The sequence below is a fragment of the Salvia splendens genome, chromosome 3 (assembly GCF_004379255.2).
Source record: "Salvia splendens isolate huo1 chromosome 3, SspV2, whole genome shotgun sequence".
Lineage (NCBI taxonomy): Eukaryota > Viridiplantae > Streptophyta > Magnoliopsida > Lamiales > Lamiaceae > Salvia > Salvia splendens.
In genome coordinates, this window is record NC_056034.1 from 18,754,440 (window position 1) to 18,769,428 (window position 14,989).

The following is a 14,989-nucleotide window of genomic DNA, read 5'->3' on the forward strand; positions in this document are numbered from 1 at the left end:
CATTTCGGCTGACGTTTCCCTCCAGGTCGATGGGAAACGCCGGAGTCTGCGACTCGCTCGTAGCCGGGGAGTTCCTATCGTTCTCCATTAAAAGTAGAAATGAAATTTGTAGTAAAAGAAGAGAGAAACTTGTTAACAACAAGTGATGCAAATGAAATGAAGTACAACGAGCCGTATATATAGGGTTTAAAAAAAATAAAAAAATTTCGGACGTCCGAGCGGGACGTCCGACCCTTGCCATAGTGGCGGACGTCCGCCCGCCCGTCGCAGGGACGTCCGAGGACACCCGACGTCCTCACGGGACGTCCGTATCCGACCCTAAACGCCACAATGGCGGACGTCCGGGTCGCCCGTCGCGACGTCCGACCGGATGTCCGACCGGACGTCCGCCATTGGAGATGCTCTTAAAGTCTAAACCGAAGCAATAAATCATATGTTTTGTGAACAGAATACATAATGCTCCGATCAATTCTCTCATCTCCCTTCTGCCGGAATCTCTCTTCGTCCACTCTCCGCCACATCTCTACGACGCCGCATCTCAGCTTCTCATGGATGGACAAGGTCAAAGGAGTTCTTACCGGCCAGAAGACCGAACCCCCACCCTCACAATCGGCCCAGTCGTTCACCCTTCTTCGTGAGTGCTTCCCCTCTCAACCAAAACTAATGTTTATGTAAATACAGATCTTGTTATTTATCTGTAATATGCCTACAGTATTTGCGGAGGAGATGAGGAAGGCTAGGAAATTGGGGACTTTGAAGCAATTCGTAGTTGGCCGAAGCAGTGAGGCCACTTTTAACGATGCCTTTGAGAAGCAAGAGGCCATAATTCGATACCTAGGCGGTGTCGATAATACTGGGGAGGTTCCTTCATAATTAATTCATATGGTTTTTTAGTTGAATTACTACACCTGCCATTGAATATGTTCCTCGGATTCCTCTTTTTTCATAGGAATTTATTGAAATTAACTTCATTTGACTACCCCTTGTCTCTTCATGGAACTGATAGATTTGCATAGGAGTTCTACTAACTTTTTGTCACTTATTTTAATGTTTTTTGTTCAAAATTTCAAGGTACAGAAGTTGAAGGGCTGAAGTTATATATTGATATTCTTAGACTTACTTCAATGTTCTAAATTAGGTCACACAGGGTTATCCCTGAAGGCTGTTTGAGAATTATGTAAATTGGGGGTCCATTAATGGTGTCTCACTTTTGATTTGCCTTTATATTCTTTGTAGAACATCCAAACCAAGCACAAGCAGGATGCAGCAAAACAATGTAATTGCACGCTGGCAGAGGTTGAGAATACCTTAGCTAAGTTTACGTGGGCCAAGCAAGCTCAGGCAAAGCTTGAACAACTTCAAGCTGAAGGCAAACCTATCCCAAAGAGCATGTCCGAGGTGCTCATCATGATGCACATTGTTTTTTCATTTTTATTTGCTGCTATTGAATCTTTAATTGATTGAAAAGTTCATGAGTTATTTAACTGCTCGAAGCCTAAATAGAAGTTCTTCGTGGTTGGTCTACAACATACATGTAGATACATTCAAGTTTCTAGGACTAAATTCTCCTTCACAGACATAAATTTTTACTTGTATTCTATGCAGCAAAAAAGTTTGTATCAACAAAAATCTTCAATTTGAACATAATTCAAAGCAGGCTATCAGTTTCTGAAAAAGGATTATTCTTAACAGCTCTGATTTAGTGATTTATAGATCATGGGTGGAAAATATAAGGACTAAATATATTTATTTGTCTGTAGTATGATTTACCAACTTGGACATTATTATTAATGAAAATAATTAGTTTGTTTGTGTCTTACTATTTGACGCATTAATGATTTCTCTTACATTTGTTTGACCATTAATGAAAAGTTTGAAACTTTCCTTGTTTACTTGAGATCTGACTGTAGAAAAACAGGATTTTGAATAATATGTTGGTTTCAGCAATGATTTCATGATGAACATAGTGGGTGATACTTGTAGGTATTCTAAATAAAGTAGGGTCTAAGATAAGGAGGAGTACGTCTTTTTTTTTGTAAAACTGCCTTTTTTGGAATTGGGGTTTAGCTAGCAATGGAGAGTTAAATCATATATGGATTTTTATGGTATCCTGGGTGTATGTTTCTTAGAGTTAGCCAAAAGAAATGAAACTGGCAAATAGCAAAGCAAAATTTAATCTTGCAATTGAATCAAACAAAGACACAAATAAAACAAAACATGGAGTAGAGTAAATTATGTAAGAGGGTACAGGAAAAACATGCATTACTGAGTTTCAAGTAGCAAAAATACTCATTATTGTAAAATAGCCTAGGCAGAGCTTAGTCCACCCACATTTGCCATTATCAGCAATGCTATGCACCATCTAAACTAGGTGGTCATTATATGATGCATAGGATGCCCATCTGCCATCTGTTATTTGAAATAGACTCTAATATCATAAAATTATTTTGATTAATTTACATTTCAAGAAACTTCATGCTTTTATGTGTAGAAAAGTAGTGTAAACTAGTAATTAAGATATTATTAGTAAGGAATACAGGAGCCTGCTGCAGAGCCCCTGTTTGGTGCTCAGGTGCTGGGTGCTGGCCGCATAAGAGCAAAGAAGAACTTTATGATCTCTCTGCTACTGACTATACTGCATATAAGCTTATCTGTTTGATTTATGTTATTGTATAAAGTAAGGGGCAAGGTGTTGAATGTTGATTGCTGTAATGCTGTTGTTCCTTTACCCATGGCTTATTTTTCTTGATCCATCAAATGTGCTATTTTATTCATTTGTTAAGTATTAATAATTGCAGATCCAGAAAATGATGGGATCATCTGCATTGGATCTTGCAAGATCAAACATGGCAAAAAGTGGGAAAACAAGTAGAAATTCACCCTGCCCCTGTGGTTCTAAGAAGTTGTACAAGAGGTACTTTCTTATTTTGTGGAGTATTAGAAAATATGGCCATGCTTAATGAATAATTTATTAGGATATACTATTAAATTGCAACTTGGATATTTATGCTACAAACCTCCAAAGTCTAATTTTCAAGACCAATTATTGGAATTCCAGCATAAATGTTGCAATCTCTAAAGTCTAAACTAGTTTACAATAATATTAGCTCTGACTTGCTATAGTGGCTTTCGGAATTTATTTCCTTCTTATTGGATTGGCATAAGCTGTTAGGAAAGTGTTTGTTCTTAATACCTGATGTTGAATGATAAACTGTTGGTCTGGATCTAATGTACTAAGTTTTTTCATATTTATGCTCGATTGCTTGGTTTGTTTTTTCAACTTGATTTTGGATGCAATACCTTAAACAAAAGCAGTGTATCTGAGATTCTGAATTAGGCAGTAGCTTAGATTGATGGATGTTATAGGTGTCTGTCACCCTTTGTTGTCTCACTCATCTAGATTAAGAATAATGATATTTTCTTTTCCAAAGAAGATCCTTAAGAATTATTTTTATGTTGTGTTGCTTCCTGTTCAATATAGAACGGGACTTAGTTGCTCTTACTCTTTACAACTACATCCAGTTTTGGTCTTTAGAATAGTCTTGGCATTTTCCAGGAAGTGAGAAGACATTATGGGGACCCAACATGTTAAACCGCTCATGTTTCAAAAGAATCAGTCTTATACTTTTCATATTGGCTTGAGTCTTCTGAGAAGTACTTGACCAATTCCTTCTCCAGCTTCGTGGGAGAGTACTACTATTCATTCCATGTTTCTATTTGCATATTCTTTTTCGCCCTTGAATCAAAACATGTGATATAATATGGTCATGTTGGAGTCTGCTGATTAGGTTTGGTTTTTGAAGGTGCTGCGGCAAGGACAAGAGCAGTTGAGAGCAACTTGGGTTGTTGAGTTGAGGGAGAAGTGGAAAAGGAAAGGTTGAATTAGGAACATAATGGTAAGCTATGGTGTGAGCACAGTTTATTCTCTTTCTGCACAACTTGCTTCGGAAGTGTGGGTTGGCCATGGGACTAGAATATAAACAATTCTTTTTAGGGCTCATCTCCAATAAATATTCACAGTTTGTTTGAGATTTTGGATCCAATTTTGACCTATCTCATCTTTGTTGTAGTATCTTCTTTTTATGTACTTTCACAATATTTAATAACGGCAAGCTGAGTTGATTTGATTTGAGTTGAGTTGAATGAGAACTGTATTTCATAATATAGACCAAATTTTTGTTCATTTATTTAAGTAATCTGTTGATTTTCCAAACGTACAATTGCGATTGCATTCATGAATCAACTTACCACTTAAAACACGCGTGGATTTGATCATTTCATCATAGCGCACATTTGAATTCTTAAAACATTACTAGAAGCTTTGCACGATTGGATTTTCGTGTGTTTGATCGGTATCATCATTTGTTTTTAGTGCATTGCTTCTTCTTGGATGACTACATGGGGATTTTCCGAGTAGTCGATTCATATTTCATAGACATGTTGGCACCTTTAGAAGCAGGGGCCTAGTAGCTTGCCATGAGACACCATTATCAATCACCAGCTTATGTATGAGTGGTAACTATACACAGATTATACTTGTAAGATTATGACCACTTCTCATCAGGATCTGTACAGTCCATACCAAATCTCTTGTTTTTTTTTGCTTGCATGTTTTAAACTTCACTGAAGTTTGTATATTTGATTAATTTTGATTTGATTTCTTGTAGTACCTGTTTCTGAGTAATGCTTAGTGCTAAATCATTTGATAAAATATTCGATTTCTGCTTGATTTTGGAACTCTGGCATGCTTCGTATTATGTTATTCACCAGAAATGATTTACTACTATTATCAATGTCCTGGCTGGGACTGATACACCATGGTTTGTCAAAATGATAAAAATATTATGAACTACTTTGTGTAACTATAATTTCACTTGTAAATAGAAGTAGTATCAATAACTATATATTCACCTAAAATGAAATGACAACTGAATTGAAAATCGAACCGAGTATATTTGGAAAAAAATTGTAAATGCGGATAGATATCAAGAATGTCAATAATCTAAGGCCAAGTTTGGTTGTCAGGATTCTATCCGGGAAAGTAATCTGATTCCTTAAATTTTAAATTCCTGTGATTGTTTCCGTTTTTAATCAAACTAGGAAAGTAATCAAAATACTGAAACAAAGAAAGTTAGTACAACTTTCCAGGATTCTGAATCCTAACTTTTCTTAGGTATTCTTTTTCTCAGTTTTAGGATTTTTACCTATTTAATGCAATATAGTATAGTTTATTATTATTATTATTATTATTATTATTATTATTACTATTATTATTATTATTATTATTATTATTATCATTGTTATTATTTATAACAATGTTTTAAAAATAATTTAAAAGTATAAACCATACTTAATTTCAGGATAATAAATAACTATAATTCAAATTATCATAATTACAACTATATTATTAATGTTTATTTTTATTTTTATTATCATAATAATAATAATAATTTATTAAATAATTAAATATAATTATAATTATATAATAATATAATAATTATTAATTTATAAATTAGTAATTAACAATAAAATTGTAGTGAAATTTTAAATTGTGAAATTTTAAATTGTAAAATTTATTCAATTAAAAATTAAGTAAATATAATAATAATAATAATAATAATAATAATAATATTTATTATTATATTATTATATATTATGATGTATAATCCATATTTAAACTATCCATCGTAATAATAAATAAAATAATATAATTATTATCATTTGTAATTAATAATTTATTAAATAATATGTATTATTATTTTTTATAAATAAAAAATGATAAGTATATTTTTAGTTTAGTGTTTAAATCAAATATATACTTTCAAATCTTGATATTTTCCAAACACGAGAAAGTAAAGTTATTAGAAATCATATTCCCGGGATTCATTTTCCCAGGAATAATTTTCCTTGCCAACTTTACTTTCCTGTCAACCAAACATGGCTTAAAGGTAAGCTTGTAAAAGGCTAAATCATTAATTCTTTTTGACAATTCCAAATGTAGGAAAAATCAAAACCAAACTCCAAATTATTAAATTTGAGTGAGGGAGACATAATAATAATAATATGAAAACAATTCATTCCACAAAATAATTATCATATTCATCGTAATTCACCGAATATAAGAATTAATTGCATTTCACACCGGTTATAAATTTAATACCAATAAGATAAAAAAAATCTTGTGAAATCCAAAATTCCGAGATTTCAGTACCTAAAATCTGAATTCAAGAGAGATCCATGTCCTGTCCTAATACAAAGTAAATATTAAACGAAAACAAGTTGTTATTATCATGAGGCCGATAATCAGATTAGAAATTAAGTAGGTTTAAATTATAAATGTGGTAAATTAATGCATAACCCCATTGATCTTCTTCAGTCCACAGACGCCCCTTTTTTGTTCTAGATCTGCTCTTCAATTTTGTGAAGGACGGCCGTAAATTGAAACAGAAGATCATCATGCACTCGTTCAGCTACAGAGCTAACGCTCTGCTAACCTTCGCCATCACCATTCTCGCGCTAATGTGCGCCATGGCCTCTGTCTCCGACAACTTCAATTCGCCGTCGCCGACCTCCGAAGTTCAGGTTAACTTTTAATTTGGTTCGTCTGTGTTTTCATTAGTTAATTGGATTAGCGTTTCTCTTTGTTTTGGCCCTGATTTTTTTTATCCGCGCGGGTTTTAGGTGTTGAATATCAATTGGTTCCAGAAGAAACCGGACGGTGATGATGAGGTAATTCCTTCATTTCGGAGTATAGTTTGAAGGAATTATTATCGTTCTTCTATCTTGTCTAATGCGTGGACTGATCTGTCTCTAAATGAGAAACTGATGCTCGACTACGAAATTTAGGCTTTTGTTGCTGTAAAATTGTTCAGCTTTTGGCCAACAAAAAGGTCTAGCTATGTTAAGCGGATCATGCAATTGTAGTCCTATTGTCAACCTGTAATTCCACACCCATCTTCTCCCTTTTCATGTGTTTTCTTGTCACTGATGTCGGAAAAATTAGTGGATCCTAAAGATTAATCTAGTTACTATGAAAAACCTGTTCTGAAAGTCTAGATGCATTTACCTTGAAATAAAAGGCCCGATATTCTCAATGACTCATGGATCAACCTTTTTAGACTATGAAACTTGCCAAGAAGATGGGACTTAGTTATACATATTAGTTTCTTTATTGTTAAAATCTAGTATCACGCTAACATGTAGATGAATGAATCCTTAATGAGTTAGTCGCCAATTTTTGCTAGGGGGTAGCCATTGCTCATATATTAGGACCAGCCTAAGTGGAAATGACTCGTCAAGTATCCTATATACTCCTAACTCACTCTTGATGGAGCAGGTTATCACTTAACTAAATATGGTGGGAGCAATTTTCTCAACAAGTCCTCTACCATATCAGGAATAGTACTTTTTGATGCATAAAGGCTGTCTATTAAATAAGACATAATAGTGCCAGTTTCCACTCCCCAATATGATATTCTACATTTTAAGCATGTACTTTTAGGTGAAAGTTGAGAAAGCAGTTTCAGGTTGTTTTAGGTTTTTAACCTGAAAATTTGATTTCATAAAGTGAATCACACACTATTTTACGTATTACATTGACATCCAAACCATGATATATCTTCGATATCTTAATAATTAATATTGGTATAATGGTTTACCTTGTGATGCAAAAGTTAACCTGTTTTTCTTAACACAATGAATAAGATTATGATTGGTGAATGTGTGTATCCAAGCTTTGTCAATAAGATGCCAGTAATGATGCATATGCAAATCTATATAAATCAAGAGAACTTGATTTGGCTGCTAGTTGAGTTTTAACGAAGGCTTACATTGCTGCTTGGTGAATGTGTGCTCATCTTCACACTTGGCCCCTTTCTGTGGTGTTTCCTGTTCGTAACTATCATCTTAGCTCCCCCAATTTGAACATTACATCAGCCAAAATAAAGGGAGTACAAAAATAGTGCATTTAGGTGGTGTTCGGTTTCCTAGATAAATAATACCAGGATATAATCTAGGATTGAGTTGTGAGATTATTTTAGTCATAGAGGGTTAGCTATGACTAATTATCTCATGATTATCCATCTAGGATTGGGTTATCTCATGAACCAAACACACTACATATTTAATCTCAAGATACAATCTTGCAAACCGAACGCCCCCTTAGGGACTTTTCTCTCTTAACACTATTTTTTTTGGCTCTCCTCTTCCAGCCATGGGCCACCCTGCCATCAGCTCCTCCTTTATTCAGTGGGTATGTGGACTGGTGTTGATAAGATGATCTATGATTTGATAAACAAGTGCAATATTTGATGCCCTGTGCTAATGACAAATTAAAATTGTCTCAGTTTCTTGGTTTCATTTTGAGAAACAATTAAAGTGTTGGTGTCTTACATTTTTGTTTAACGAGGATTTCAACATCATGCAGGTTAGCCTGACTCTGAATATATCAGCAAATTTGGGGTCATTGTTTACATGGAACACAAAGCAGGTTCGTCTTTTTTCACTATATTCAGTATAGCCCTGTGTTCTCCTGTTTTTTGTTAACTTTTAGCTGGGGGAGGATCTTCTAATCCCTTTAACCGTCAGCTTTGATTGATTTGTACCTTATTTTCTGTCTTCTATATATAATGAAGATTGGTTTAGCATTGGCCTTTTATCATGTATACATTTGCACAGTTCAGTTGCTATGAACTTTTTCTGCATAATCTATACTATTGCTTGACTATAAGCTATGTAAAGGTACTGGAGCCTGAGAATTACCTAGACACCTCCAATTATTTTACTTCCAACTTGTTCCTATATTATGTTTTTGTGCATCTCTGTTCTTCATAAGTTCAGAATTTCCAAGCTAGAAAACCCAATGCTATTGCTACGTGCTAGCTCCTTAATTTAGGCATAATTTATCATAGTTTGCTACTGAATTTCCAACTACTTGTTGCTATTAAAGTTAACTCAGAGTTTATGAACTATTCATCTTGATTTTTTGTAGGTATTCGTATTCTTAGCGGCTGAATATCAAACCCCCAAAAATGTGCTAAACCAGGTACAAGGCTGCTGTTAGCTGACTTTTCTTTTGTGATCAATATGTTTATAAAATATAGTTGGCATAGATTGATGACATTCTGAGTTACTGGTTCCAAGGGTGTACACTTTTCTCTCAAGTCTTGGCCTTTATCGCGCAAGATCACAATTTTCATTTCCTTACGGTGACAGGGATATGTATGTTTTCTTTTGTAGGTCTCTTTGTGGGATGGTATTATTCCTTCCAAAGAGCACGCGAAATATTGGATTCACACTACTAACAAGTATCGCTTCATTGATCAAGTGAGTTCATCTCTTTTACTTTGGTTATTGAGGTGTTATCCTAGTTAAGTTTAACCAGAGCTTGTTCCCTATTTTTTGATATAGGGAAGCAATCTACGTGGTAAAAACTTCAACTTGACATTGCATTGGCATGTTATGCCGAAGACTGGCAAGATGTTTGCTGATAAAATAGTGATGACCGGCTTCCGCTTGCCTGAGGCCTACAGATGATCAAATTTTCCATATCTGGTCTAACTTTAGCTTTTAAAGAAGGTGATATTCGAAAAAGAAGCACATTTTTGTGGATTTTCACTACTTATAGAACTTGTAATTTAAGATTATCTTTGAGTTTGCTATACAGTTATTTGACCCTAAAAAGTGAAAAGGTGATTGGCTAAGTTGTTGAATGAGTTTCGCGTCAAATGTATTTCAGTAGGTAGGTGGGTGATGATAAATCTTGATCACCATTTTATCTCCATATGCTCATTTTTAAGTGTAAAATATAAATCTTGATCACCATTTTATCTCCATATGCTCAAATTTAAGTGTAAAATATTCCAGCCTTATTGCATGTTCAATTTCACCCCAACTTGCTTTTCATTTTTTTTTTATTTTTTAATTAATTTTATTACCTTTTTCCTTCTACAAATATCCCCATTCATTGCCTATGTTACCATTCCCATTTTCATTTTCTCTTATTCTATATTTCTCACTTTCTATTGTAAGTGAGTTTCGACGACAGAAATTCTTCTTCCGTTGCGTCTTCGGAGCAGAAAATTAATGGTGATTTTAATGTTTGTTCAAAATGTATTGATAATTTAATCTATGTTATTTATTTTCAAAATTAAAAATTTAAAAATTGTGAAATAAGTCGTGGCTAGAAATGGAGTTGTCTTAATGCAGATGTTGTGGCTGAAATTAAAAATATTGACGTGGTATGAGAAAATGGGTTTTGGCGGAAAGTGAGACTGATTTTCTGGGCATTACTATTAGGCGTGCTTATTCGGCCGGTTTCAATTCTACCCGGTCCGGTTGACCGGGTACCCGGTTACAAATTTTCATGAATCTGGAATCGGAACCGGACTCGGCCGGATCCGGTTCGGAATCGATCGGGTAAGAACCGGTCGGTTCCGGTTCCGAACCGGAACTGATTTATAGTTTTAATTTAAATTTATTTAAATAATTCAACATCTAGAATATAACAATTAATGCCAAAAAATTTAAATAAACACACAAAAATACAAATCAAAATATTGAAAATCTAAAATAAAACAGTAACTTTTAACATGGAGTAAAAATATAGTTATTGACCACTAATCATGTGATTTATACCCAACTACGTCTCAAAAGTGGTATACAAATTAAGCCTAGTCCACAGATTATGGAATTTCAATTCTTTAATATCTTTATTACATTATTATTCGTGTTCACTCAGCAAAATACCTTCCAACAAATAAAACATTAAGAAGGAAAAATGAGTCGTGAAATTGATTACTTCAATGATTGAGATATTCACAAAAGTAGTAGTTTTGTTATTTTTAATTTTCTATATGCTAGCCTATTTTCACCCACGTATGTATATAGTCTATGTGTATATAAGGCTTATATATCAATATAATTTCAAAGTAGTAGTATTTGATTTTGTCGTATATTTCTTAACGATATAGATGTGTATCAAAATATACACTATATATGTTAATCGAAAAAAATTGGATAAACTATACAATATGTTAGTAATTGAAAGCATATCAAACGAATTTATATTTGAAGCACATTCTTTTGATGTATTTCTAACTCAATTGAATACAAAAAATGAGTAGATATCAAATGAAAAATATGTACGCCATGGTTGCTGGCTAGGAAGTTAGGATTAATTTTAGTTTAAGTAAAATAATTAAATTTTATTAAAACTAAAATTAAAAATCTGAAATTAATATATTATCCGGTTCCGGGTAAGAACCGGTCGGTTACGGGTAGAACCGGAACCGAAAATTTTGAAAAATATTAGAACCGGTACCGGAACTGGAACCGGTCCTCCGGTTCCCGGTTCCTCAATTACCCGGCCGGTTCCGGTTCCCGTTCCTGGTACCCAAGAATCGGTTAATCAGGCCTAATTACTATGGGTGCTCTAAATTGGCTCGATTTGATTCTACATTAAATTTTAAAAGTACAAGATATAAAAAGTTAGTAGAATGTAGATTGTATTTTTTTATACTTCCTCCGTTTCCTAAAAATAAGAACTTTGGAAACGGCAAGAGTTTTAATGCAAAATTGGTAAAGTAAAAGAAAGAATGAGAAAAAATAGGTAAAGTAAGAGAGTAGTAGAAAAAGTAGTGGAATTAATGTTAGTAGATTGTGGGTCCATTTCCCAAAATGAAGAGTTTCTATTTTTAAAAAACAGACCAAATAAGGAAGAATTACTATTTTTAAGAAACGAAGAGAGTATTTTTTTATACTGCTAATAAAAATGTGTGAGATAAAGTTAGTGGATGCATCCATTTCCAAAAATAGTACTCCTACCTCCATCTCAAGATAATCGGAGTATGTTTCATTTTGATACGCCAATTAAAAATCCAATGTTTAAAAGTGTAGAGGCAGAATAAAGTGAGAAAGAGAAATGAAGAATAACGAATGAGAACAAATAAATTTTGTTGTGAAAAAAGAACCATTTAACTATTTTGTGACAACCTAAAAAGAATAAGACTCAATCATTATAGAATGGACTATGGAGAGAGTAAAAGGTAAATAAGACAAATAATGACGAAAGGAGGTAGAACAAAGCGCGTACACATGGATATTAGGCCATCCGCAACGCGTCTCGTTGCTGTCTCTATCTCATCTCGGAGAGACGAGACGGCAGCGAGACGGCGTTGCAGCCCTCCATCTCAGTCTCGTCTCGGCGGGCGTCTCGTCCTGAAAGGTGGGCTGGGCGAGACGTCTCGCCACGCGCCAGCGCCACGTGGCGCGCGCTGGCCCTAGGCGTGACGCCCACTCGTCGGCCCACGAGTGGGCGTCATCACGCTGACGCAATAAATTATTTTTTTAAAATTTGATTTTAATAAAAAAATTAATTAAAACGGTAATGTTACCGTTTTTTACCATTTAACAGTGTTTTTTTTTATTTTTTATTTTTTTACTCAATAAATACTCCTCTTTCATCCTAATCATACACACAAACACACATTTATTCTTCTCAAATCATCTCTCTTTCCTCTTCAATTTTCATCTCAAAATGTCTAGCGACGGACACTCTGGCGGCTCCGGCGGCTATGACTTGAACACGTTTGGCGACTGGGGGGGCATGTACAATGTCTTGGGTGGTTCCGGTTCGTCGATGCCGTCGGCTTACCAACCCCCCCATTTTGATGTGGATGCATATGCCCATCCCTCCGCCCCGAGGTATTCGCAGGGATTATCCCAAATTAGGGAGAATTTTCTGGATAAATCCACTCCGGAAGGAGCACAAGGCGGTGGAAGCTCCGGGGGTCGCGCATTCGACGCCGTGAAGGAAGAGGAGGAGGAGAACGCGGAGGAGGAGGATATCGGACGTCATCCATACAACCACAAGGAGACGATGACTCTGTTCAACGCTTGGGTCAGCGTCTCGTACGATCCCATCGTCGGAAATCAACAAACCCGCAAGTGTTTTTGGGAAAAGGTCACCGACGCCTACAATGAAAACAAGCCGAAGGGGGCCCGCTGCCGCACCATGAAGATGCTCCGCAGTCATTTTGACCGAGTCAACAGAGATGTCAAAAAAATTTGCGGAATCTACAAGAATGAAGCAACGAATTACCAAAGCGGAGCCAGTGGAGCCGACATTCTGAGAGCAGCTTTGCGAGTCTTTTTTGACGACAACTGTAAAGAATTCAAACATGTCGATGTTTGGGAGGCGGTCAGAGACGTGAAAGGTGGGCTGGCGGTGTCCAGTCCAACACGGGCTCGAGCTCGAGCTCGAAACGCACGAAGCACACGGCGGGTGACCAATACTCGTGTAGTGAGGGCGGATCAAGCAACGCCTCACAAGAGTTTACCTCACAAGAGGTTGAGGGCACGACCATCGATGCAGGAGGGTCCTCCCGTGGGTGCCGTCGGCCGCAAGGGACCAAGGCGACGAAGGCGGCCAGAGGGAGGAGGGGCCAAGGCGACGAACACCCTATTGTCCATGTACTTGACCGCAACGACGGCTGACACCTCCCGCATGACGCCTCCCCAATATCAAGCCCATCTTGCCGGAATTGAGTTTATGGCAAGACAAATTAGTATTCCGCCTCTAGGTAGCTTGAGTGCTCCGCCCCGCCTTCGTGGGATGGTTCGCCGGCGGAGTAGTTTTTATAATTTCTATAAAATTATATTTTAAATTATGTAATTTTTATTTTTTTAGGATTTTAATTATGTGTTTTTTTTAATTTCAAGTTGTAATTTTATGTTATTTAATGAAGTGTGTTTTTATTAATTGAATTTGTTGGAAATAAAAATAAAAAATGAAATTGAATGAATAGTTAAGGGATGAAATGATTAAGAGATGGTTAAGAGATGGAAGGTTGTAAGTGATGTCTCTTAGTTAAGAGATGGGATGAAAAATATAGTGGGGCCATGAATAGTGTAGAGATAAGACGGTTAAGAGACGGATAAGAGATAGCGTTGCGGATGACCTTAGTACCTTACACAAATTCTATTTTTCAAAATAACTTGGTGTTTGCATTTAAAATTTAAATAGAGAAAATATTCACTAGTATATACATACATGAGTGATAAATTTTAACAAATGAAGAACTATACATGGAAATTAATAAATGTAATCTAAATCTACTCATAATTCTAAAATATGGAAAATTTTCCCAATATTTGTTAGCATATAATCAACAAATTTTAATTTTTAATACATTTTCACAATAGCATGTAAAAATTTGAGAAATTTTTTAAACTATGAAATATTAATAATATTCTTTATAAGATAATAGTCAGAATAATAAATTATGAATATATTTGTGTAATATGCACCGTCATCATCGTTCCACTCGGTGATGCTCCCACCTTCATGCTCGACTATCATGTTGTGCATGATTATGCACGCATACATTACATCGGCGATAACTTCCTTGAACCAGAGACGAGCCGATCCTTTCACAATTGCCCACCGTGCTTGAAGCACACCAAATGCCCGCTCGACATCCTTCCGCGCCGACTCCTGCTTTTGCGCAAATAAAACCCTCTTCTCACCAATTGGGCAGCTGATCGTCTTCACAAAAACAGGCCACTGTGGGTATATGCCATCGGCCAAGTAGTACCCCATGTGGTATTGGCGCATGTTGGCAGTGAACTCGATGGCCGGGCCGTTGCCATTGCATTGCTCGGCGAAGAGGGTGGATGAGTTAAGGATGTTAATGTCGTTGTTCGACCCGGCTACGCCGAAGAAGCATGCCAGATCCAGAGCCGATGGTCAACGACGGCTTCGAGGATCATCGTCGGGTGGTTGCCCTTGTATCCGCTAGTGAATTGGCATCTCCACGCCGTCGGACAATTCTTCCACTGCCAGTGCATACAGTCGATGCTCCCTAGCATCCCAGGAAAGCCGTGCACCGTCTCGTGCATCTTCATCAGGCCATGGCAATCTGTGGCAGTCGGCTTGCGCAAATATGTGTCGCCGTAGGCCTCCACAACTCCCCTACAAAATCTCCTCAGG

General features: G+C 36.1%; 2 protein-coding genes across 6 annotated transcripts; both read left to right on the forward strand.

Moving 5' to 3' along the window:
• Positions 1-452: 452 nt before the first annotated feature.
• Positions 453-4,722, forward strand: LOC121795351 (protein translocase subunit SecA 1-like). Of its 5 annotated transcripts, none has more exons than XR_006049454.1 (6): positions 453-634; positions 713-861; positions 1,237-1,398; positions 2,799-2,914; positions 3,557-3,896; positions 4,373-4,722. XR_006049454.1 is itself a non-coding variant. In XM_042193876.1 (5 exons), exons 1-5 carry the CDS (start codon positions 457-459, stop codon positions 3,561-3,563), a joined length of 612 nt encoding a protein of 203 aa, XP_042049810.1. In that variant the 5' UTR covers positions 453-456; the 3' UTR covers positions 3,564-4,127. The 5 variants fall into 5 exon arrangements, 2 of the variants coding, with proteins under 2 accessions (XP_042049810.1, XP_042049809.1); XR_006049453.1 differs by having other exon boundaries at positions 3,804-3,896; XR_006049455.1 differs by lacking the exon at positions 4,373-4,722 and having other exon boundaries at positions 3,557-3,690; positions 3,804-4,127.
• Positions 4,723-6,259: 1,537 nt separating this feature from the next.
• LOC121793509 (signal peptidase complex subunit 3B-like) lies at positions 6,260-9,713 on the forward strand. The gene is made up of 6 exons (XM_042191528.1): positions 6,260-6,582; positions 6,682-6,729; positions 8,426-8,488; positions 8,990-9,043; positions 9,238-9,324; positions 9,409-9,713. Exons 1-6 carry the CDS (start codon positions 6,457-6,459, stop codon positions 9,532-9,534), a joined length of 504 nt encoding a protein of 167 aa, XP_042047462.1. The 5' UTR covers positions 6,260-6,456; the 3' UTR covers positions 9,535-9,713.
• The last annotated feature ends 5,276 nt before the right edge of the window (positions 9,714-14,989 follow it).